Source organism: Carassius carassius, chromosome 27 (genome assembly GCF_963082965.1).
Source record: "Carassius carassius chromosome 27, fCarCar2.1, whole genome shotgun sequence".
NCBI classification, from domain to species: domain Eukaryota; kingdom Metazoa; phylum Chordata; class Actinopteri; order Cypriniformes; family Cyprinidae; genus Carassius; species Carassius carassius.
This window is the reverse complement of record NC_081781.1, coordinates 25,869,137-25,893,344: the sequence shown is the minus strand read 5'-3', so window position 1 is coordinate 25,893,344 and position 24,208 is coordinate 25,869,137. Positions and strand designations below refer to the sequence as shown.

The following is a 24,208-nucleotide window of genomic DNA, read 5'->3' as shown; positions in this document are numbered from 1 at the left end:
ACCAGCCATGTATCATTTAATAATGCAGAGGGTCTGTCAAATAAATCAGGAGATAATGAAAGAGGGAATAATATAATAGCTTAATGCTATGTTTCCACTTGGGAAGTGTTAGATTTCTAAATGACAATGTGGTCATTAATCTGTTTTTAAAAGTCAGTTACATTTAGAATAGACTTTAAATTCTAATAAAGACCCTGATTGCATCATTGATTATTGGTCTACTCTATGGTGTGCCATTAGCTATACAGTCTAAGTAACTTGACCATTTAATGCAGATAGATTTGTAACCCAGTACCTCTTTTTCACCATTTTCTCCAATGTCTCCAAATTATAAATCTGATTCTGGTCATTACCAGAAAAAATACCATTGCAATTTCAGGATCCAGTGGAATGTTATAAACTTGGGATAAGAAACAGAAAATTTCACACTAGCCTTGAAAACAACTGGGAACATTTTATTGCTGGACATAGCTGTCAAAAGTGAAACAGTAACTGATGAACAGGGAAAAAAAATAAAGTAACACAAAATCAGAATTACAGCACACAACTCTTGAGTGCTGTGATGATAAAAAAGAAATAAATATACATGCGAAACAAATGAGGTGTTTGCAACTACTGCCAGCACAAATGCAACAAACCTAGAAGACTGCACGACAACAGCGCAACATGGTGAATATAAAAAATCATCAAAAAATCGTCACAGAATGAGACGAGACACAGACAAAAATTATTAAGTGTGAGTTTTTCTGAAATGTGGTGGCAGTATGAATCCAATCCATCATCCACCTTTATTTTATGAGGTCTTGTAACCTTATTTAAATATAAAAAAACAAACAGTTGTAAAATAACCAGTTACATGGAGCTTTGATTGTGTGGAGAGTGATTTTAACCAGTTAATGTCTTATGGTTTTCAAAAATCTGATTTAACACCATAGAGACAGAATAACATACAATACTCTTGCAGGTACAGTTGGGTCCAAATGTCTGGGACCACAGATGTAAAATTCTTCTGTTTTGAATTTATCAATTTTTAAATTTAGTTGTCATAAAATAATACCATAACATAAGCAATTTGAATAAAATGTTAGAATTAGTCTGTTTACATAAATGGAAGCAGGGAAATCTGACTCTTTGACAGATTTGAAGTTAGACAAATAGGTTATCTAATTAGCAACACAGAAATTAGTTTAGAACCATATATTTTTCGTCTTCATTGCTCACAATAAAGTAATATTAATTTTTCTCCAAAAAAATCCTGAAACCTTCTGTTAATTTCCCTGCTTATATTACGTTTTGAATATCAGATTTTCAGTGTTTGCACAGACTTTTGGACTTCACTGGACAAGCTACAGTGAACAAAATTGTTTGTTCAATTTGTACAGAAAGAGTATGAAAATGTCAAAATCAACTATTATGTACAATAATGATCTTCAAAGTACTGCATCTATGATGTAATATAATATGTAAACATATTTATTGTTTGACACAGATGACTGTGACAACATGAAATACATACTTTGTCTTTCCCAAATAAATTCATATTTCAGCCCTCCTTCAGTCGTCATGCTTTGTTCAGTTGATTCATATGTGAGTTGTGTGTGTGTAGCATATGACTTAAGAAGTCAAAACTGAAATAGGGATTCATGAATTTAATGTTGAATGTCTCATTTTCAGTTTGTAAAAGATAGATGCTTTTCAGTTGAATCTGGCTATACATGACAGAGCTCAATCAGAATATGAATGTTAAAGTATATTAGTCCTTGACTGATACTGGAAGAAAATAATGTACTGTAAAAAAGAAGGAAAAAAAGAAACGAAGGAAAAATATGCATGTTAATACAAGAAAAAAAAAAGAAAGTAATTTATCCACATTAAACCCCTGAAACGCATATTAAAAAAAACATACAATTTTTTTAATGGAACACTTCTCCAGCGTGGGTTAGGAAAGTACTGTTTTATGGCAAATTTTCCAACTTTGCATCTCCAAAACAACATCCTCTGGTTCTCCTCTTTGCAAAGACATCAGTACTACATCACACACATCACATGCATGTCCAAAATCATGACCATTACCCACGATCATCATTGATTTTTACAGGGTTACAACGGACAAGGGCTGCTTTTTTTTTTTTTTTTTTTTTTTTTACACCAAGGATTTTGTACCTCAGGAAGTCACTTGAGGGATAACAATGTAACAATGAGATATTTTACACTGGCATTGTTCCACAACCAGACAGAAAGTAAGGTATCAAGGTCCCCAGAGTCCTATTTGCCTTCTCACTATGCTTACCATATGCTTAAGTGTGCTTCAAATCACATAACTTGGAAATGGGTTCATTTTGACTCAGTGTGTTTGAGTTCTTAAAGGATTTTCTGTGTAAAATTGTTTTTTTCTGTTTAAGATTTCTCAGATGTTGTTCTGTGTATGTTTTGTCATTCAGATTTTGTTTTATACATAGTATTCCTTGTCCTTGTCTTTGGGTCTCTTGTTGCTGGCACCCTTAGTGCTGGGATGTTTGTCTTTGACTACTGTGCCATTATTCTGTGCAGAATTGCTGATGTAGTTCCGTGTTTCATCTACCTGATAGGAGCCCTCGTCCCTGTTCCTGTATTTGTACATGGCATAGAGGAGGATGAGGATGCACAGGGCGGCAGCAGAGACAATACCCACCACCATACCCGTAGTGCTGCTGGACTCACGTATTACCTCTGAAGCCCCAGGAGGCACTCTCCTGATACCTGGCATGGTGGGCAGAGCACTGGGGATGGTGCGCAACATGGGTTGGGTGATATATGGCCCCCTGGGTTTGGTGCCGTCCATGTCAAAAGATGTGGGGAGTGGTAGTAGCACTATGCCAGGTTGGGGTTTGATCTCACGGTTGTTCATTTTCCCAGCTGGGATGTTAAGAGCAGTCTCAGATGTGACGGGTGATGCCGCTGAGCTCCTGAAGTCAGGCAGAGGCGGGATGGCCGTAGTCCTGCCTGCCTCAGAGGCCTTGCTAGGTTTAAAGTCCTTTACTTCCCACTTGGGCGCAAGAGCTTTGTAGCCACCTTCATAGGTCGACGTGGTCAAGATCTTATCTGTTACCAAGGAGAAGGTGGTGTAAAAATCTTCATCGTCAGTAGAGGGGAGGCTAGAGTCGAAGGCCTCCCCAGAGCCAAACCCCGATATCACCAAGCCATCACCATCATCATCATCACCATCATCATCATCACAATCATCGCTGCCTTGGTTCGACAAGCAAGGTACCCCCGCCTCAGTGGCAATTGACAGGGACTCTTTTGTGGTCTCAGTAATGGTGAGGACAGGGTGAAGGGTCGGGGGAAGGGGGATGAAAGGGGCTCGAGTGGAAACAGGGGGGATGTCTATGGGATCCTCAACTAGAATAGGGATAACTAACTCCCCTCCTGGCAAGCAGAAGAAAAAGAAAGGAAATTAGTGTCCATTCAAATCTGGCTGCTTGTAAACAGGCAACTGTACATGACAAATTAAAGCAAAGCAAGAGCATCAGGAAAGAAATATGACAAAAAAAACATTTGTCTAAACTAATGGCCAAAACAAACCAAGAAAGAACTGATAGAGAGAACAGAAATGTAAAAAATGCAAGGTAAATTTATCAAAAGGCTTGAAGGGACATGCAATATCTTGAGCTTTCTTTTTGGCATACTCTGTTTAACTGACCTCTACATAGAACACCAATCACTCACAATTATTGCACCCCTGTAACTCAGAGTGACTGATGTTCAGCCATGAACATCTTTGTATTGCTATGTGTAGATTTGTGTAGAGTTAAAATACAAAGCTGAGCAACTGCTCACGTTGTGAATTCATTTAGGAAATTTATGTCTAAGCATCCTGTTGGATCAATGAACCAATGAAGAGCGTAATATATGGAACACTCCCAAAAAAGAAAATGATTGTATTGAGATTTCTAATTTTCTGACTGGCTTATCAAGACTGTAGAAAAAAATAACTTTATTTATTTTCTCTTTCAAGTCTGTCACACTTGAGATGAAAGCCAATTGCCTTTTGACAGTTCTTATGAAATTGCCACAATGGCACAAGTCACATGACAGTTCAACAACACCTGAATACTTAATCTCACATGTGAACACTATGTAGTATCATACACGATTCTCATCACTCAATTTAACAGAGACGGTCTTATTTTGAGAACAACAAACACATTGGGCTTAGTGAAACAGACTAAATTTTAGTTAAAATATAAAATCATATGTATACTGGTAAAATGTATAGATTTTTTCTTGTGTGTGTGTGTGTGTATATATATATATATATATATATATATATATATATATATATATATATACACACACACACACACACACACACACACACACACACACATACACATATAAGTTAAACATTCAGATGTTGGTTGAATCTGCTCAAACTTGAGCCAAGGTGGCTTTGCTGATTACAAACAGAGGGCACTATAAAGCAGCACAGGTCTCAAACAACAGAAAGAAAAGGAAAGAAAAATAAAAAATAATGCAAACAATGGTTAATGGTTAGAGCAAAGCACTAGAAACATTCACAAACCAAATGCACAGAGAGTCAGAAAGAGAGTAGTGAAGTACATTAAAAAAAATAGTCAAAATAAATGAATGAATAAATAAAATAAAATAATAAATAAATAAATTAATGAATAAAGCCCATAAAACAATTCATCTAAAGGTGGAAGCATACAATCAGTTCTGTGACTTACATCAACAAATTGCCCGCATGATTTTGGCAGGAAGAAAACATTTACAATATATTAAGAAAGTTGTGTAAGAATGCTTGAGGAAAGTATGGTTAATCTTTAATTATTTAATTAGGCAATCAAATTATCATCTGATTTTATCTTTTTTTTTTCTAAGACAAGGTGATATAGGGAGGCAACGACACATACATTCACACCATGACATGAAAAATAACTTCACCATTCTGCTCATTTGTTCTTTCTTTTGATGAATAAATCCTTTTCTCTGTAAAAGAAAACTGTACATTCTGTTTTTAAAGATGATTTTGCTTTGAAGTATCTACAGATACATATATTCTTTGTTATTTTTAAAAATTAATTCTTTAATCAATTGAATGACTATATACTGTACCACTGCTAAGAGGAGAAGGGGAGGGGCAAAAGAGAGAAAGAAGCAGGGAGAAAGAGAGAGAAAAATAAAGAGAGAGAGAGAGAGAGAGAGAGAGAGAGGAAAGCCTAGACTAGGTAGGAAATGACATAGATGGAAGTGAACGTGTACGTCAGTTGCCATGTCCATGTAAGGGCGGTACGAAGCGGTCGGGCGGCAATTGAGCTTTGGGCTGTAAGGAAGGGATGGGGATATACAAACAATGAGCATATACATGCCCATCTACCAGATCATATAGCACTCTCAAGACTGACACTCTACAGACCCTAAGCTGCAACTTCTGTCCCATGCAATTTCCCCCTTTTTTTTTTTTTTTTTTACTATTTCAACAATTTAGAAGTCAGATTTCAAACTGGGAAAAATGTTGATCAATATTTAACTGACTTTAAACATTTGGAGTAGATAGTGGTGAGGAAATACATTTTTTAATTTATTTTTGTTAATTACATATATATATATATATATATACTCAAATGCTTTAAAATATTGACCAAGCTAAACAAGAAGAAAAAAAAGAGAGAAAAACTGAACAAGAATCAGTATAGAAATAATAATAAAGCTTTATACTTTATACAAATATCAAACAGACAGCTCATGGTCATTTTTTATTACTAATTATTTTTAGGTTTGTATAAAAATCATACTTTGTTTAATCTAATTAAGCACAAAATGTTTCAAATGCCTATACTGATTCGTGAAAACTATGGAAATACAGCATTTTGGATTGAATTCTCTTTTGAATAATTTTATACAAAAACATTTAGATATACATATACAGTGGATAGAAAAATATATACATATATACATATACACAAACCAGAGGATATATATGTATATATGTATAAACACAAAAGCAATAAAAACACATAGAAATAACTGACAATTCTCTCACACTATCAAGATTAAAATAATCAAAAAGCACAAAGTGAAGTCAAGGGACACTGTACCGTCACCACCTTCACAACTAATAATAACATTATTAGTTTTCTTTTGTAAATCTTTTGTTAGTAGCTTGACAGCACAAAGCAGGGATGTATTTCAGGAAAAAAGGGAAAATCACTTTTTTATTTTATTTTATTGAATTTCACAGCAAGGTGATATCATGCTTTTTAACAAGTTGCATTTAGGGAAAGTAGAATCACAGCACTGCAAGCTGGGATAAGAAGGGCTGAGAACAGGGTCACAAGATATTGGGCAAAAGGCTGTGGGATATTGTATACACCTGTAACAACTTGAATCATACAGATGAATCAACAAAATCTCAATACAAAGAAAAAGACCTATTCATATTATGACAATTTTAACAATGTTAATCCTAAATGCATCTAGCCAATTTAGAATGGAAATATTTGGCAGAGATCATTTTATAACCAACAGCCGTTCGCTCAACATTAATCACAATAAAGAATGGGAATTCCATAAAATGGCATTCTTATAAGACAGAACCCCTTTAACTGATATACTGCATAACCATAATACATTTACATAAATATATCCATGTAGTACATGTGAGAAAATAATATTTTGTGTGGCTGACCAGTATGGGTTTAATAATAGTTGATGCTTCTACTGATTATCTAGTAAGCTTTTTATAGCAACCAGCAAAAAGTTTACTTTATCACAGCCTTGCTTACTGATTGCCTGGACCATCGTGAGATAAATTAACTTATTGATTTAAGTGATTTAAAGGCTGCTTCAGATGATTTTAAGATGAAAGCATCTATTAAAACCACATGCACAAAAACAGCACCACAGTGGACCCCCATGTTTCTTGGTAAATACTTTAATCTTACATTAGCACTTCAACAAGCAATGATAATTTTCACATTGTTTTAGTTCAGCGCAAACATTGTGTGCTTGTCTTAGGGGACTATGTTTGTTTTGCAGAGTGGAGATAGGAGGAAATGTTATTTGGGCTTAGCCCCATTACAAAGCAAACACTTCTACACTGCATTAACCCTCCAGCTCAGATAGATTGCAGTGTTCTCTGCATTTGCATACAGGAGTTAATTCTTGTAAACAAATCTGAAGGATCACTCTTTTTCTCAGCTGTTAACACTCTCAAAAAAAGCAAGTCTTCTGCACAGAACTTTCAGAGTGGAGTTAATGTGAAACGAAATCAACCATAACAGCTGACATTCACAGCAGTGCTCTCTCTCCTGTGTCCCCAACCAAATCTGAGTGTCCTTGGTTTGGATATCCGTGTCTAAACTCCTTGACCATTTTGCTTTCGCTGAGTCTTGACAAACAGTGATGATGCCGCAGGTGTGTGGGGCTAAACCTGCCTGATCCCCTAAAAGAAGAGTCTGTGTGAGCTGGCCCCTGTGGTTCAGAAAGCTCGCCACAGTCAAATCCTTTTGTGGCTGCCGTGCATTGTGCTCAAACTGCAACTGTTGTGGTTCTTCTCCTTCACCTCAGCATCTGCTAAACTCATCACCAGTGTAAGAACTTAAACATGTGGGAAATGAGAAGTGGAGAGGTAAATAGGAGCAGAGGATCTCCGCACAGAGCTTGGATACAAGAACTGGCTTTTATGACATATCCTCAAAGCATTAGATTGGGCAATCTCTGAGCTCTGCTCTCCTCTTTTATGTATGAATTGAAGTAGTGATCTCTTTATCCAGTTTAAATCTAGATTATAGACCTGGTTTACACATAAAACACATTTCTAATATTAAAATCCGTTAAAGGATTTTTAGGCTGCATTAATTAGGACAACTGGAACTGGGAACACTTCCAATAACACACAATGTACTTGCTACATCGTCAGAAGAATGGCATCTGTACCAACATTAGTCTGTTTCTTTCTTATTCCGAGGTTGTTGTGGCTAAGACTGAGCCTGGTTTCTCCCAAGGTTTTTTCTTCATTCTGTCACCGATGGAGTTTTGGTTCCTTGCTGCTGTCGCCTCTGACTTAGTTGGGATCAATTAATATCCAGCGATATCGTCATCTTGATTGCATAGCTACTAGGGCTGTGAATCTTTGGGTAGGCAGTGATTCAATTCACAATTTATAGGCTTTCGATTCGATTCAAGAATGATTTTTCCAAATTTAGAACGATTTGATGCGATTTGATTCACAATTAATTAGAATTCTGTTCAATTATAACGATTTGATTCTGCATTCTCTAAGTGCATTCACAGGATTATTTAAATGCTTCCCCTAAATTCTTTAAATGCTTAGTCAGGGGGCAAATTACACAGCAGCCTTTATGGCCATAGGTTAGAAAAAAAAATTATTCATTGTTAGATGCTAGTTTAATGATGCTATGGCATGACATGGCATACATGCTGTAAAAATGTATGTAAGCCAAGATAAAAAAAAGAGCTTTAAAAGTAGGCTATTATGTAACAGCTAACATTTTGTCACACCAGGGGCGTAGCCATCATTTCAGAAGTGACAGAAATGTCATTTTATGTATGTAGCCTATGTATTATCATAATTATTTTTATTTTTATTTTATTTTTTACAATTAATTTTCTTCTTTTTTTATTACTTTTAATTGGCTGTAAGAAATCAAATACACAGCTTGACAATAATCATTTGTTATCGATAATTTTTTCCTAATGGCAATTTTCTGATTGTTTGTTATAGGCTAGCACATTTACTTAGCTATTATTTAAATTTTCTGCACAGAATAAGGTAGAAAATATATAGTTTCTTTACTGTAATAAATGATGTCAATTAGCACTGCATCAATCATAAATTTTATTTATTTAATGTTTTTTTTTTCTTAGCTTTTATTCAGTTTAGCTGCAGATAAAGCCTGTCATGTCTATGACAGCGAGATCACTTCTCTTTCAGTGTGAAAACTTCTTTATCTCATTTTCACAAAATAAAATGCTATATAAGCTATTTAACTTTTCCTCTCCATCATCGAATGATGATTCTAAGAGAAAACGCACCCGTTGTCTGTTTGCTAAAGCAACGGACACTTCTTTCATGCATCTGATTATCAGATAAACCTCGCGCTCTTATTTCAAGGTCGTTGTTAATGCTGTGGTTATTTTAACAGTTTCCTTCGTACAGTCAGTTCATCAGCATTGTTAAAAAAACATTTATTATTCAATGGAACTTTGCGTATGATTTAAACACTTCTGCTCCGTCCATGAAATAAATGCTTTCGACTGCTCAGGTAACGCCGACGGTAAGAAGCCAAGTCAAGTCACCTTTATTTATATAGCGCTTTAAACAAAATACATTGCGTCAAAACAACTGAACAACATTCATTAGGAAAACAGTGTCAATAATGCAAAATGACAGTTAAAGGCAGTTCATCATTGAATTCAGTGATGTCATCTCTGTTCAGTTTAAATAGTGTCTGTGCATTTATTTGCAATCAAGTCAACGATATCGCTGTAGAAGAAGCCACGTCATCAGCTGCGTCAGAGACGAACAGCGCAATCCTGTGATAGTCACAGGTGGTAAACAGTGGAGCGCGTGAAGGAGAGAAGCGGTTCACGAACACTGTTCAAGGTCTCCAATAATTCATGCGTGTAGTAATTTGATGTATATATTTTGAAAGCATTGAATCCTATAGAAACTATCCGTTTAATTTAACTAAAGTAATAACTTTAAGTATTTTTTTTTAAAGCAGCACTATGAAACTTTTGGCGCTTTAACGGTTAATAAACAGAAGCATACGCATCCCGCGGAAGAACCTTCTAACCGGAGCCACTCCTCTCCACTCCAAGTTTACATCTATGGAGATTCACACAGGCATGTGTTACTTAACAGTGGTGAAGACCTGACCAGGCTTCAATAATCCAAACATAAGCACTTATTTTAAGTGTACCGTAGTGATTCGGGATAAGACATAAACTTGGGTTTTGGAGATTAATTCATGATTTGCTTGCTCATTATATACATTTTGCATATGTTGAATATAGAAAAAGTTACATAATGCTGCTTTAAGGTGAGGCTTAGCATAGGGTAAATTTGTTTGGCCTTTCCCAGTTGTAATGTTTAGTTGCTGTGGTTTTGTTTTCTCTAGTTTGTCTTTCTGAATGTCTCTCACAGGCATATTTTGGCTTGGAGTGTCACAGATTGCTGCAATTTCATCATGTCATATCCCGATGTGACCCAACGTGTTAAATTAATATCTTCAGCCAGAGGCATGCGACCACTGTCTTCTGCTCAATTTAATGGCCATTAAGCTAAATGTGTCAACTAAACAACCTTAAACTGATCTGAGAGCTGCTTCAAAGTGACAGCCGGCCCAATGAGACCTAACTACACTAAAATGCAGCCCGTGTCAGTGGTTCAGTGACCCATTCCTCAGGGTCTCATGTTCTCTGTGCACCACTTCATGCTTTACCTGATTGATGTCTTGCTTGTTTTTCTATCTTAATCACCTGACAGCATGATGAAACCTTAGGGATCTTACAGCATCTGTTTTACTTTAAAAGACTCTTCCTTCTTGAACTACACTGGTGCCAGCTTTTTCCCCTTTGATTTAAATATCAAGTACTTGGAATTGTGTCAGTTGTGCATGTGTTTGTCTGAGTTTATTTTTAGTCTTCAGGTAAAGTTCACTCCTATGATCTATTCAGGACATAAACTTAAACTTAACTTATTGGTTATCCTAAAGCTCATTTTGTAATATATATATATGTGTGTGATCCATGTTAAACCATGTATAGGTGATTACTTTTATACACTGTGGTTGTGCTTCTACCAAAATACACATAGTCTCATTGGAAAAACGTTTCCTGCTGAAATGAACACTATCTGTGGTAAAAAACAAGCAAACAAACAAAACAAAACAACAATAACAAAACATATGATTACAGTGACAGATTATCAATTAAGCACAATACTATATTATGACCTCAAAAACACTTTTACTATACTGCATGATTTGTAAAATAAAACATTTTGATATTTATGAACTGCCTTTAACTATCATTTTGCATTATTGACACACTGTTTTCCTAATGAATGTTGTTCAGTTGCTTTGACAATGTATTTTGTTTAAAGCGCTATATAAATAAAGGTGAATTGACTTGACTATTATCACATAATTAAATGCATATGTACGGCTTTTCTGTTGTAGTACACTTGTTTGGTAGCTATTCTGGTACAGCATTGCACTTGCAAGAAGCAACAAATTATTGATTTGCAGAAATGTCACCACAGGCAAGCTTTTCCAATGACCCTAGGTTAGTTTCTATGCAGTGTATTTGTTTGAACTTCATGACAAGCCGGTTGATTTGTAAAACCGATAATTTATTTGTTTATTTCATATCATGGCAAACTGGCCTGTATCACCACACTAGAATCACTGTAATATTTTAGGGTTTCCCCATCTTCAAAATTCCAACATAATCCCTGTTTTTGGTATAAATGTTTTTTTAGCCTTTTTGTGGAATTCCCATTAGTTCAGTTGTGTTTCACAGAATGTGTTTTACAGTGCAAAAATACAAGAAAGAACCACACCGGCAAGGCATCAGACAGATAGAGCAATCAGCATTTAAAGACAAAGACATCAGCACATAGACAGATGATAACAGCACACATGGTCAGCCTGTTAGCAAACTCATGGATGGAGAAGCACAAAAGATGGAGCCAGTAACACCCATGCAAGAGTCATGATTGAGATCTATCATTGGGGATAAATTATTTTGCAATCAATGCATGCATCAAATGCGACTCATCAGTAGCAACAAATAGAAAAACAGATATACTTTGTGGCAATAAAAGTCTTTTTATGCCATCTGCATTCAAACAGACATGTCTATGCAGAAAGGCACAGGAAATAAAGATGTAAGATCAGGGATGGAGGGGTGGGGGGAGTGGTCATTCTTTCACACAACTTTCTTGAGACAGAATGAGGTTGCCTACACAAGGCAAAAATAATAATTAAAACATATGATGGCAAGAAAAGATTTTGTTGCCTTTTATTTCCTGTTGTATAGAAATGGCAATGTTTTATTTTAGCCTAATGGCACAAAACATAAAAATGAGGAAGATAATTATTATGTTTTTTTTTTCTTTTTTTTTTCAACCACCAAAATTCCATGCGGCACAAGATGAGGCAAAACAGGAGGATTAACTTTAATCCTGGAAAATGGAAGGATGAGGACACCAAAGAAAAAGTCCCCCAAGAGGGTAAAAATGAGCAAATTCTTGGAAATACAGCAAATAAACCCAAATCACATGAATGGAATGTAAAAGAGCGGATACAGTAGGAAGATGTTTTTCCACATGAAAAGGTTCAACCAAAACAGAACAAAACAGAAAGTATCATGCAAACTGTCCAATAAATCTGAACTCAAGATCAGACTGATTATATGAATTTCTGTGTCAACATGAAATCATGAGTGTGGTGGTTTGTGGCTAAGAGTACTCGTTTCGAATGTCATATGAGAAGAAATGAAAGGTAACACTGGAACTGTCCCTTAGCATACTTCCTGTTGCCATTGAACTTGAGAGGACTTGGGGATGGTTTTAGATTTAACAAAGTTAGGGAGAATTTATCCAAAGCATAACTGTCTGCCATCAGGTTTCAAAACTAGTACAGAGTATATCTTTGGATAATGAGCAGAGTGACCTTGTAAGTTTGAGGAAAAATATAAGGTAAAATTAACAAAGAAATAAATAGGGGCCATCTGTAAAGTCAAAGGTAATGACGGACCATATGGATACTAGCTTGCAAGGTAAACGGGTAGGACACACTTTAAAAATGATAAAAACAAAAAATTTTTTGCTGGAATTAATTAATAATTTTTTTTAAACTGAAAATATAAACTATCAAAGCATGACGCCAGCAAACATGGTTTTAATTGGTGTATTTAGGAGTGGAAGGTTTAAAAAAACTGGTCAATGCAGGACATATGATTTGTATAACACAGGGTGTCGTTTGAGGTAAATTCAAGGGCCTTAATTAGTGTCCTGATGACATTTAGAAGCAATTAAAGGCTCTTTGGTTAAGAAGTACCAGTACAGGTCAACAGGCAGACCATCGAACTTTCATAAACCAAACAAGCCTTGCATCCATAATGGCCTTGTAAGTACTAAAATCAACAGCAGTGTTTCATATACTGCGATGGCTGACAGCAGGAGTCTGACAATTACAGTTAATCCCAAGTTCTCTGAAAATGATGTTTTATCTTAACCATACCAATTAATATGTCATAGTTATACTGCACAAAATTGTTTGTTTAACCTTGAGGAAACAGAGGCTATGTGTGGAGAAACGTGAGCACAGAAATTCGAAGATATCTGTTCTCTATTAGATGTTTTAACTTAAGGCAAGCCTTCAATGTGAGGAAACAAAGGAACAAACAGGAAGGAGGTTTGTTTCTGTTGCAGTTAGTCCGCTACACATCAGAAATCTCTATGCTCAAAGCATTATTATTATTTGATTTCTAAACAACTCAAAATGTATCATCTGTCAAAGATGCACACACACACAGACACACACACACACACACACTGCAAGAAATCCATTGTGTACAGGATTGATACATTTTGAAGCATCAGAGTGAACTACATGGAGTTTGATACTAATTTTGTACTTTTGTCTTAAAGTTTGGCTCTCTGTTGATTGCTGAGAGGACAAAATTAGTATATACACACAACCATGTTAGTGATGTTCGGCCCCATATTCAAGTGTAACCCTGAAACAGCCCTTTGCTTCCTGGCTCATTTTATTCCATTACAATATAATTTGCATGTTAACTGATTTAGAGAAATCAGCCCACAGACTTAAATTGAACAGAATTTGGACACATAGTTCAAGTCTTAAAACGTATCAATGTCACTGCACAATAGACAACAAAATATCAAAGCAAGTGACGTTTATTTAAAGAATTATATATATATTTATATATATGCTGTTCAAAATAAAGAAAACTGTATTCTTTTTCTTTCATCTGCAGCAATGATTTTTTTTATATCATATCTTGGGAGCAAATATATATATATATATATATATATATATATATATATATATATATATATATATATATATATATATATATATATATATATATATATATATATATATATATGTGCACTATATTAAATGTAATTACTTGACAGATGCTTTCTGTAAGTCAGATATTAGTGCAACATGCCCACAGTTAATGTATTGGATTCAAGTGAATTTTACCTAAAAGTTTGCAGAAGCCATTTGGTTTGATATTTTATATTTTACCCCAGTAACATACAGACATTTATTGTAACTAAGTGTCCAAATACTATTGTACATCAGTGATATACCACTTTATTTCACTATAGATATATTTTTAACTGCTATAGATTTTGATCTTGAATAATTGCTTTTAGTGACACGTTTGAAGTTACACTGGGTTGTCATGGGGGTGATGCTTTGAGAGGGAGAACTTAAACAGAAGAGACTGAAAGACCAAATTTAAGCAAGCACAACCGTAACACATTCATCCCACCTGTGTGTCCCCCGTCACACTCCTCCAGATCCTCGTCATCACTAGAACATTCTGCAGAGGACACAATGTCATCTGTTGTCTGCTGGTTCAACCAGAGGTGTGTGGAGAAAAAACAAAAAGAACAAAGGTTTAAGTATAAAGGTTTAAGACAAATATACCAATACATAAGGTAAAAACAGTGAAAACATATCATTGCAGCAATTATTATATTTTACTTCTCTGCCTTATTTCTCAAGGGCAGCAGACTGGGGACTTAAATGTCAGGGCTGTTTTTCTATTTGGGTTTATTTATGGTAGCTGACTCTTCATACATCTCCTACCATCTCCAGCTTCTCATGGGCCGTCACAGATCATCACCATCCCTGGACACTCTCCTTTTGCTCGCTCATCAGCACCTTCCTCTAGCCCACAATTCTGATTTATGAACACACTTGTTCCCGCCTTCTCATTCTATCCCAGCCTGGACACTGTGGCAGTGTTGTATTTCACCTCACATGCACACACAGCCTGTTAATCACAGTGGATCGGTGTCTCAATAAAATAAGCCCTGTCACAAAGCAAGGGTTATGAAATCATAGGACTGATTGAGTTTGCAGTGCTCGGTGAGAAAACAGGCTCTAACTATTATTGAGTTTGACAGGCTAATGAAACAGAATTCGGCTCGAGCCTAGGAAAGCGCCTACATACTTTGATAGAGAGGATGCTGTAGGGAAAAGTACATTTGTACTAATCTGCTCAAAGTCTGACTGAGAGATACTTGCCACAAAAATACTAAATATGTTTGTGGATGCTGGTATGCTTGTGTTACTATCTTAATGTGATCTAGCCAAGTCCGATCACATTACTACTGATCAATCATATTTTAGGGTACTGCATAGGTAAATATGTCTAAACTTTGTGTCCTAATCTCACTGCTGGCAAAATGTATGGTTTTCCTCTATGTCAATAAGCTCTTGGGACCCACCTCTTAGAATGTTTTAGATGTTTAAAACGCCTGATTCAGTTCTTATATCAGCATATAAGAACACACAATTCTAGAAAGGAGACAAGCTTGAGGGGAGTTCAGAATGTGTAATTCTAAATGCACTGTATATTTTAAATAATTGTTTTTAAAGAGCGCGTCTCAAGATGGAGCTGGATGCTGCTGAAAATGATGTTGTAAACAGAAAATCAACAATGAGGTTGTTACTGAATTCTGGATTTAGTACACAAATCATATCATATATAATATTCTTAAGAAATGTTTTGGGGAAATACAAAATATTCTTAACTTTATTCTTACATTAGAAAATGAGATGAAAACAGAAGTTAAAGATAACTTTTCATGAATCTGGCCCTATGATCTGGATTTGGTATTAGATTTGAGAGTTTAGACTAGAAAAAAAATTGGGGGGTAGGGGTTAGAATTAAGGGTTGGAGGTTGGGAGAGATTATTTGTTAAAATGCGGGTTAGGATTGGGGTTGAAATTTAAAAGGTAAACTTTTTGCATTTCTCAGATATTACTTACCTCACCTTTAATTAGGGATATATTTCAAGTTAGGAATTTAAGGTGCTATCATTTAAATAAAAAAATTACAGATTTCTATGAAGGTAGCAAAACACGAGAGCATGTGTTTTGTATGTGAGAATTTATATTAATATTCGTACTTGTAAATTAAAATGAATGAATGAATGAATGAACGAATGGACTGATTTAGTAAATTCTTCAGCAATTCAACATACATATCTTCACTTTACTCTATAGATATCACTTCATAATTCAGTTTTTGTAACCTATGCCCTTGTGGTAATTCTGTGTTGTACTCAGGACTTGAAATCCATGCAGGAATTTTACAAAACCAAAACAAATGTTGTTATTGGTAAGTTACTCTCTTACTCTCTCTTACATTTTCACTTACAGTATGCCTTAATATTGGCCTTAATGTTCATTAAATAAAGTGGTTCAACAATATTACAGCCATACTTCCCACAGTATATAATAAGATAAACATATAAAAGCTGTTACATTATTTGTCTGCCAGGTAATACTTGAATACCAAGTTGAATGTATTGGCTTAATTTACACATTTGTAACTATTAATCTGCAACTTTGAATTCAAAACTTAGATTATGGTCCCTGTTTGCAAATCGAGAGATTCAGCTTTTCACATCAGAGCTGTGAGTGTAAATTTTAACTTACACGTATGAATATAAATATTAAAATTTCTTACATTAAAAGCAACACACTTGAGTTTTGCTGCTTTTATACATCCATAGATTTCTGTCCAATGTTAGGTTTAGGATGTGACATGTGATTGTTTGTAAATGCTGCTTTGTGCAAAAAGTATCTTAATAATCAGAATCTCAAGATCTGCTTAATTCAGTTATTTTTTTGCAGGTTAGCAGAATGGCAAAAGCTAGACCATCAAAAGAAATATCATAGTGCTCTTATAATGGTGCTGTATAACAGGATACTGATCCAGCAAAGTGACAGTTAATTGAAATGTGATCCTGTCACATTACCAGCAGACGTGGCATTGACAAACCTCCTCAAGATCAGAGGATCCTCACCTCCCGTAATTCCTTACTGCTGTTCACTACAGTTCACAGCAGAGATTTGATAGATGCGTTTGTGCGTGACCAGTCGCAGAAGTGGTGTCAAAGGACTGGCTAGTCCAGACCATGACCATGAAATGACTTTCTGCCATACAGAGCACCACAGAGACGACACTAATGTCCCATCTACTGTTTGTGACCACAGCTAAAATATGAGTCCAATACAAAAGCAATTCCAGACTGCCTAGAGTGAACTACTCAGCTGCAGAACAACAAAGTGTATTCTATTTAAGTAAAGGGTAGACTTAATAACACATCTTGTGTTAATGTACAAGTCTACAATCTAGTAGAACAAACCTCAGATTTCTTTTAAAAATTTGTGCTGCTTTGCTGTCTGCTCCCTGCAAGGGCACTATCATAGCTAAAATGGTACATCCTAAGAAACTGATTTAAAACATAGTAACTCTGTACATCATAAAAGTACACATATGGACAGAAATAGTTACTCAAGAAAAGGAAACGTAATGTTAATAATTACTTGAGTGAGAGTTAAAAAAGTATTCAAATGAAAAGACTCCTCAAGTAGTAAGTTAGCAGTTACTTTAGATCTGATTAAGAATGAGCAATATGATGATGTTGGTGAAGTTCATGAATTGTGCAATTACAATAGGAAAGTTTTCTCCCCATTATGACCACATAATGTGAGGTGGTATGTCAAAATCTTTATGTACTTCTTCAAAATGTCATTAAATTAAATTTCAGAAGATAAACTGACAGTATAATATCTGTAACCAAAATGCATGTAAAGGAAACTGCTTTGTGGACATAAAACAAACTGAATTCGCAGTAGTCTACTCTTGTGACATACATGACAAAGTTCTTTCAAAAAGTAAATGAAATGGGAAGGTATCTGGAATTAGACAGAATTTACAGCCTGCTTGACAATGATGAGCCTGTTTTCACTGTGATATTAAATCTACTCTCTCTGGCTGGCGTACTTTACAAAAAACAATTTCACAGCTGGATAAATCCAATTTTGTCACAAAATCTCCATGCCATACAAAAAATTATTTTGGGAGCAAAATATTCCTCATTTTGTGTGGAAATCATTCTCCATTCTTCATTTCCCAATTCTCTTACAGTACCACAAGTCATGAGGGACTAGACACGAGGAGGTTTAGAATGTTCAGAGTGCTGATATGATGGAGATGTGCAATGCCATGGCTATGAGGTCATGTCATGTTTAATAACTGTAATGGCCTGTAATAGGAGCACGCTGGTGAGTACAGTGTCATCAGTGCAACGCATCAAAAATATTTAACTGTTTCTCTAATGCCAGTGTCTACGAGAAGCCAAAACCCAGAAAAATGAGTGGGTGGAGGATATAGAACTGTGAATAGCCAGACACTCATGTGTCTCATTTTCACGACAAATTTAGAATGCAGAATGTCTGTTTCACATGTTCACTTTCATCTCTACAATGAAAACACTTCCAGAAACAAATATCAGCTCTCACACTACTGCTCTGTCAATCCCAACAAGATAGCCATCTCAGTGTTGGAAGCACTTGTTTCGATTGGGTCACTTCTGATCTGCATTATCATGTCAGATCTTGGCTTTGACAGACGGACATGAGAAAAGCTTGTATTACAATGAATCGATTCTGTCAGGCAGTATCCCTGTCAAAGGTCTGCCACAAGTCTTTTTGCTCAAGCCTGTCTTCAGAATGATATGCATTGTTGTCTGGCTAATGTCACCTTCACCGAGTGTCCTACAGGAGTTTGAATATGTAACACTGCACTGTAGACGTGACAAAGCATTGCATTGTATCCTATAGGAGCCTGGCCAATGTTCCCTGTTTCCAACGAAACACTGTGTATTGAGAACACTAAATAAGTGAAAATAAATCAGAGGCATAAAATATATCAATAAATCATTCTTCATTCCTCAACTCTAAACATTTTGAAAAATGTATTTGTTTAATTTTTTTTTGTTAACCATATTGATGAGAAATGTAATGTATATGTAAAGTGCATAGGCTAATTTAATTCATTTCAATCAGGACCACTTCCGTCAAGTATATTTATGACAATTTTAATTGCATAGTTTGTGTTGGCGGTATGGTTATGTTCTAGGCAACACTCCACACGCCTGTCCATGCAGCCATGCTTGGACACAGTGGGGAGAGCAGCAAGACAAACCCCCCTGGGGTACAGAACAGAACCATTATAAGCATATATAATTACAATTCACAATTACATGAGTTGTAAACAAAATGTCATAGAGACTGCTTCCAATGAAGACACTGTAAAGAAAGAACAAGTTAGATTGGATTACAGGTTCAGTTGGTGGAGTTGGGGTTGAAGGAGGAAGTTAATTGCAAGCAGCAATGCGATGGAAGAGACACTGAATAATGGGAATTTAAATAGACCGTAGGTGATAGGTGTCAAGACTGGATTGGTACACGTCAGGAACAGCTGACTATCAGCTGATGCAAGCGTGACTATCATGGCCTGACTGAACTAACACGATGCTCGATTTTTGTTCTATAATGTTGTAATCGTTTTTTTCTGCACACACACATACGCTACACCTACACATGAACGCTCTTTTCAAACAGAAGCTTGTAAAGCACATGATATCTGTCACAGCATATAATGACTACTAAAAATTACAAATTAGATATATAATTTTATTTCAGATAAAGGGAAAATTAAAAATGAGTTTAATCCAAGCATCTATAATAGATCTTAGAATAGTTCTGCATCCTTCTGATGGCGCTTTGTCTGTGTTCGCGCTATTGCCATTTAAACATGTTAATTACAAAAACAAAATGTTTGGTGTATTGTCTCTGGAAAAATCAACAGTGATTGATCAGCCTTTATTTATGTATTGTAGACGTTTTTACCTAGGCAAAGCAAAATTTGCTGAAATATAGGCTACAGTAAGAGCTCCAGCATGGTTGTCCATCAGATGCCTGTCAAAGTTGAGTTCGTTATTATAGCAACAGTCAAACTGTCATGTTGTTATAACGAGAAAACAAACTTTCGTTATGTCGAGATATCAAGAAAATTTAGTCGTTATAACGAGAAAACAAGAAGGAAAAAATTATAATGCATGGCCACTTAGAACTTCCGTAAAAAAACAAACAAACAAAAAAAACAACAACAACAAAAAAAGAAGTAGTTTTATGGATATGAAGTGGATTTGTGCACCTTCTTTCATACACAGTACATGCCTGTGACTCCACTCAGCACACTCTTATTGTTCCAAGCCATAGCAGGCAGTTTCAAACAGGCCCATTTATCTTCCAGGGCAAAGGAAATGGTCTTTGGCCTTGATCTTTAATCACTCCCCTGCCGCAGTGTGCAAGGTCATCAGAGAAGTGGTGACAAACAGTCGTACAGAACTGCCCTCGTCGAACTGAGACTCACTGACTAAAATTAGAGAGCGACACTGGCCCAACAGGATGTTTCAATTACAGCCCGAGATCAGGACAGGAAAAAATGAAGCGTCCAGTTACTACATGTGGCTCCGTATGTAATGGAGATGCAGAGGGAAAGGGAAATCTGGGAAGAGACACACAGGACAGAGAAGAGGGAGAGAGGGCCAAAGGACACAAATAATTGGAATCTACAAATATTATAGAAAAGTCTGTTAGCCAAGAAGAAGGGATTTCGCTGCTAATGCTGAACTCAAGGTAATTAGCGATTTGAGGCAAATTTCTGAAAAGATTAAAATGAAAGGATGAGCAAATTTTGGAACACTTTGAAGAAATCAACTGCTAAAATAATGTTTTACTCATTACCTCATGTCATTCCAAACCCATATTGTGCATTGTGCAAGATAAGAAAATGCAGAATGTCTGAGATGCTCTTTTCCAAACCATGAAAATTAACTCAATCAAACCATAAAAGTAGACCATATAACACATCTTCTTGTTTTAAATTAATCATGGCACTTCCTTCATGGAAAGCAATTAATGATCTCCTTATTTTTCAGTCAAAATCTAATCATACTTTGTCAATACAAACACTCAAATCATTAGGTTTATTAGGTTATCTGAGCTGGCATTCATGAGCTTCCAAACCATTGTCCAGACAACAGCCACATTCAGACAATAAATCATTCTTGAGATGTTTCATTACAGCATCAGAAAAGGCCGCAGTGTGTTTACCCTGTGCTTATATACTCACTGTCATCTTCTCGCTGGCTAGAGAGGCTAAATGTGAGTGGTACTGATTTGAATACTGATCTTGCAGGGAGTCTGAGCTCAAAAGGGCTTTCAGTGAGTACATTGTGGGATTCAGCACACAAAGGCTGCCATACAAATCTACTCCAGCCAAGACCTATACTGAAACTGAGGAATGTTGTCAACAATGATAATTCCATTCATCATAATATCATGTATGTTGAACATATAATAAAATCATGGTTCCTAGAACTGAATGATAATACATCAAAAATGTCCATGTGTTCAAAGTTCTGATAATGTGTTTAAAATAATATATAAAAAAAAATGGAAATAGGAGATCATAATTCATATAAATAAAAAATGAACGTGACATGACTTTTGTGTTATTTAGACTATTAGACATATGAATAAGAGTGAATGTGCACATTTTAAAATAAAATATTATTTTCAAATAGTGTAAATTAATTACTACTTCATATGAAGAGTTCAGATGCAAAAGCCTCATTTAAAATTTGATTTAGTTTCTGGTTCTGTTCCAGTCAAAATTTCATTTGTTTCTGGTTTTCATTTTCGTTCCTTGAAACGGTCCAGAGCCCTGGTCTAAAATGTAAGCTGCAATGGTACTAACTTAATCACTTTTGGGGGCAATACAATGCATTATGGGGACTGAGTAGTCAGACACTTTTTATTTACAGTTTTTTGTTAAGACTAGGTAGAAGGTTGCCTTGATAGTTGAACTACTTCAACTAAAGCATCAAAGTAATTTACCAATACTTTTTACACAAGCTGTTGTATGGGGTTTTGTGTTACATGCTTACATTAATGCTGCTATTTGTTTTTGTAACACCTATAGCTTCTCAGTGTCAGGGTAGCTGAGATAGATTGAGGGAAATGTGTCGTTTATGCAGAGCAGAGGATTGTTTTTTCCCTGGGCCACATGTTCGCATACATCCCCTGCATGCTTTTTTCTAATGAGCCCTTCAACCTGGAAGTCCCCCATCCATCTGCCACCTTCACGTAATTGGGACCACCAAGCTGTCCCAAGGCACCCAGCATCCATCTCTCTGTGTGCCGCATGAGAAAAAGAGTGGATCGCAAACAAGTACCTAGTTTCTGCTGACCTTTACATGATTTTAATGTACACGCGCTCTGTGCTCATCTGCAGGCAACCACTGCTGAGCCATAAGGCAAAGAAGTTCAGGCTGAAGTGACAACATATAGGTATTGTTGTGCGTGCGAGTTGCTATAAATCAGATACACCTGGAGATCGAATGAGAATGCTCTGAAGTGAAAGCTGTTTGTGAAACTTCAAATGTATAAGAAGCAGTGAGGGTTTTTTATCATACAGTAAATTCTAAATCCTTCATAATCTTTACAGTTTACAACTCAATAATCTTTGGCTGTGTACATACTGCAGCTCTTCAAAAAAGATAGTGACAAACACATTTGAATTAAATGTAGTGTCTAATAAGGTACGGTTAAGGGATCTAGAATATGATCATTAAAAAAACGTCATGTGCTTTATAAGTACAAACAAACAGCCAGTATACTAGTAATAATCATGCAAACAAGCAAATAAATATAAGCCAGTAGTATTCTCTAATATAAAGCATTACTGAAGAACGGAAACAATATCTTTTTTCAATACATGACAATCCAACAATGTGATTTTAAAAAGCAATGATCTATTTGGCACAAATACAATTTACATTAGATTCAACATGATTTCAGATGCAAGCATTTAACTAAATATTCCGCTATACAAAGAGAACATGCCATGCAACTCAAATCTGTTCTTTTACACAAACTGTAAATCTGTTCTTTCACACAAAGCTTGCTACAGTATTCAGAAAACAACTGAGCAACTAAATGACACTAGAAAATCCCAATCTGTTATAGAGTGTGTGAGTTTGTTGTCTTTCCATTTTCACATTACTTTTCTGATCACTTTTTTACTTTCATCTCGTTACCATTTCTCTCCTCCCACACACTTAAACAGCAAACAATTAAGCCGTGTCCTGTCAGCTGCATTAACTACAGTAATTGGAAGCCATAGTATTTTTCTGTTCAGTTGAAATGATAATTTCCTACTACTACTCTCCTTTAAGTGCACGACTTGCACAATCAGACAATGACTACATCCTCAGCAAAGCAAGCATTTCAAATAGTGGTGATGGAGTAGTCATATAGCGTATCTAATGCTTGTGAGGCTTGCAGGTTTTATCCGTGACTCACACATCGTTAAAACATCACATAGCTGAAATCACTGGAATTAGTAATTCAGTTTGGAGGCGGTTGATAAGAGGTGACGTAAACAGCTAAACGAATTGAAAGCTTAGAGCTGGAATCTGGCATAATGCAACACCAGATAAAGCCCATCATCTGTTCCATAACTGTCAGCAGGTGTCCAACTGCAATGATTAAGGGTGCCTACACACCAAGAATTGTGTCGTATCAGAGAATACTGCAAAATCATTGATTTCAATGAAAATGGTGCACTACAAAGACAACATAACACTAGGACTGGCATTATGATGTTTGCAACTTTTGCTTAACAAACTCAGACACAGAAATCCATTGATGGATGAGAAGCAGGCTTAGTTGTGCTTTCAATTCACTGTATTATCGGTTTTCACAATCTTTCACAATCTATCCATAGATTGCTCCATCAGAGCTTCCTCTAGTCTATACAGTATGTGCCCTAACACATTGACAAGGGGTCTAAAATAAAATTCCAGGACAAAAACCACAGTAAAGGAGAGCTAACAGAGGGAATGTGCCTTTTATCTTCAGGCAAATTTGTCGCTGAGGCACCCAGGTTGAGAAAAATACTTACAGCCTAACAACATCTAAGAAAAAAGAATATGCTGGACAACTGCTTGCAGCTATTAGTATTGATGCTCCTATAATTG

The 24,208-nt window shown here is 35.8% G+C and overlaps 1 protein-coding gene across 20 annotated transcripts in view; it reads right to left on the bottom strand.

Annotated features, from left to right (window-relative positions):
* Window positions 1-1,900: 1,900 nt before the first annotated feature.
* nrxn3b (neurexin 3b) overlaps window positions 1,901-24,208 on the bottom strand; it is a 366,662-nt gene continuing 344,354 nt past the window's right edge. For 8 of the 20 annotated variants that reach the window (XM_059513243.1, XM_059513249.1, XM_059513246.1 and 5 more), the window contains 2 exons: window positions 14,566-14,647; window positions 1,901-3,408 (listed from right to left, as the gene is read on the bottom strand). In XM_059513243.1, coding sequence (XP_059369226.1) covers window positions 2,450-3,408; window positions 14,566-14,647 — 1,041 coding nt within the window. In that variant the 3' untranslated portion in view covers window positions 1,901-2,449. Of the gene's footprint in view, window positions 3,409-4,730; window positions 5,327-6,481; window positions 7,603-14,565; window positions 14,648-24,208 lie in introns of those variants that run through there. The other 12 variants (XM_059513253.1, XM_059513255.1, XM_059513256.1 and 9 more) reach the window with 7 other exon arrangements.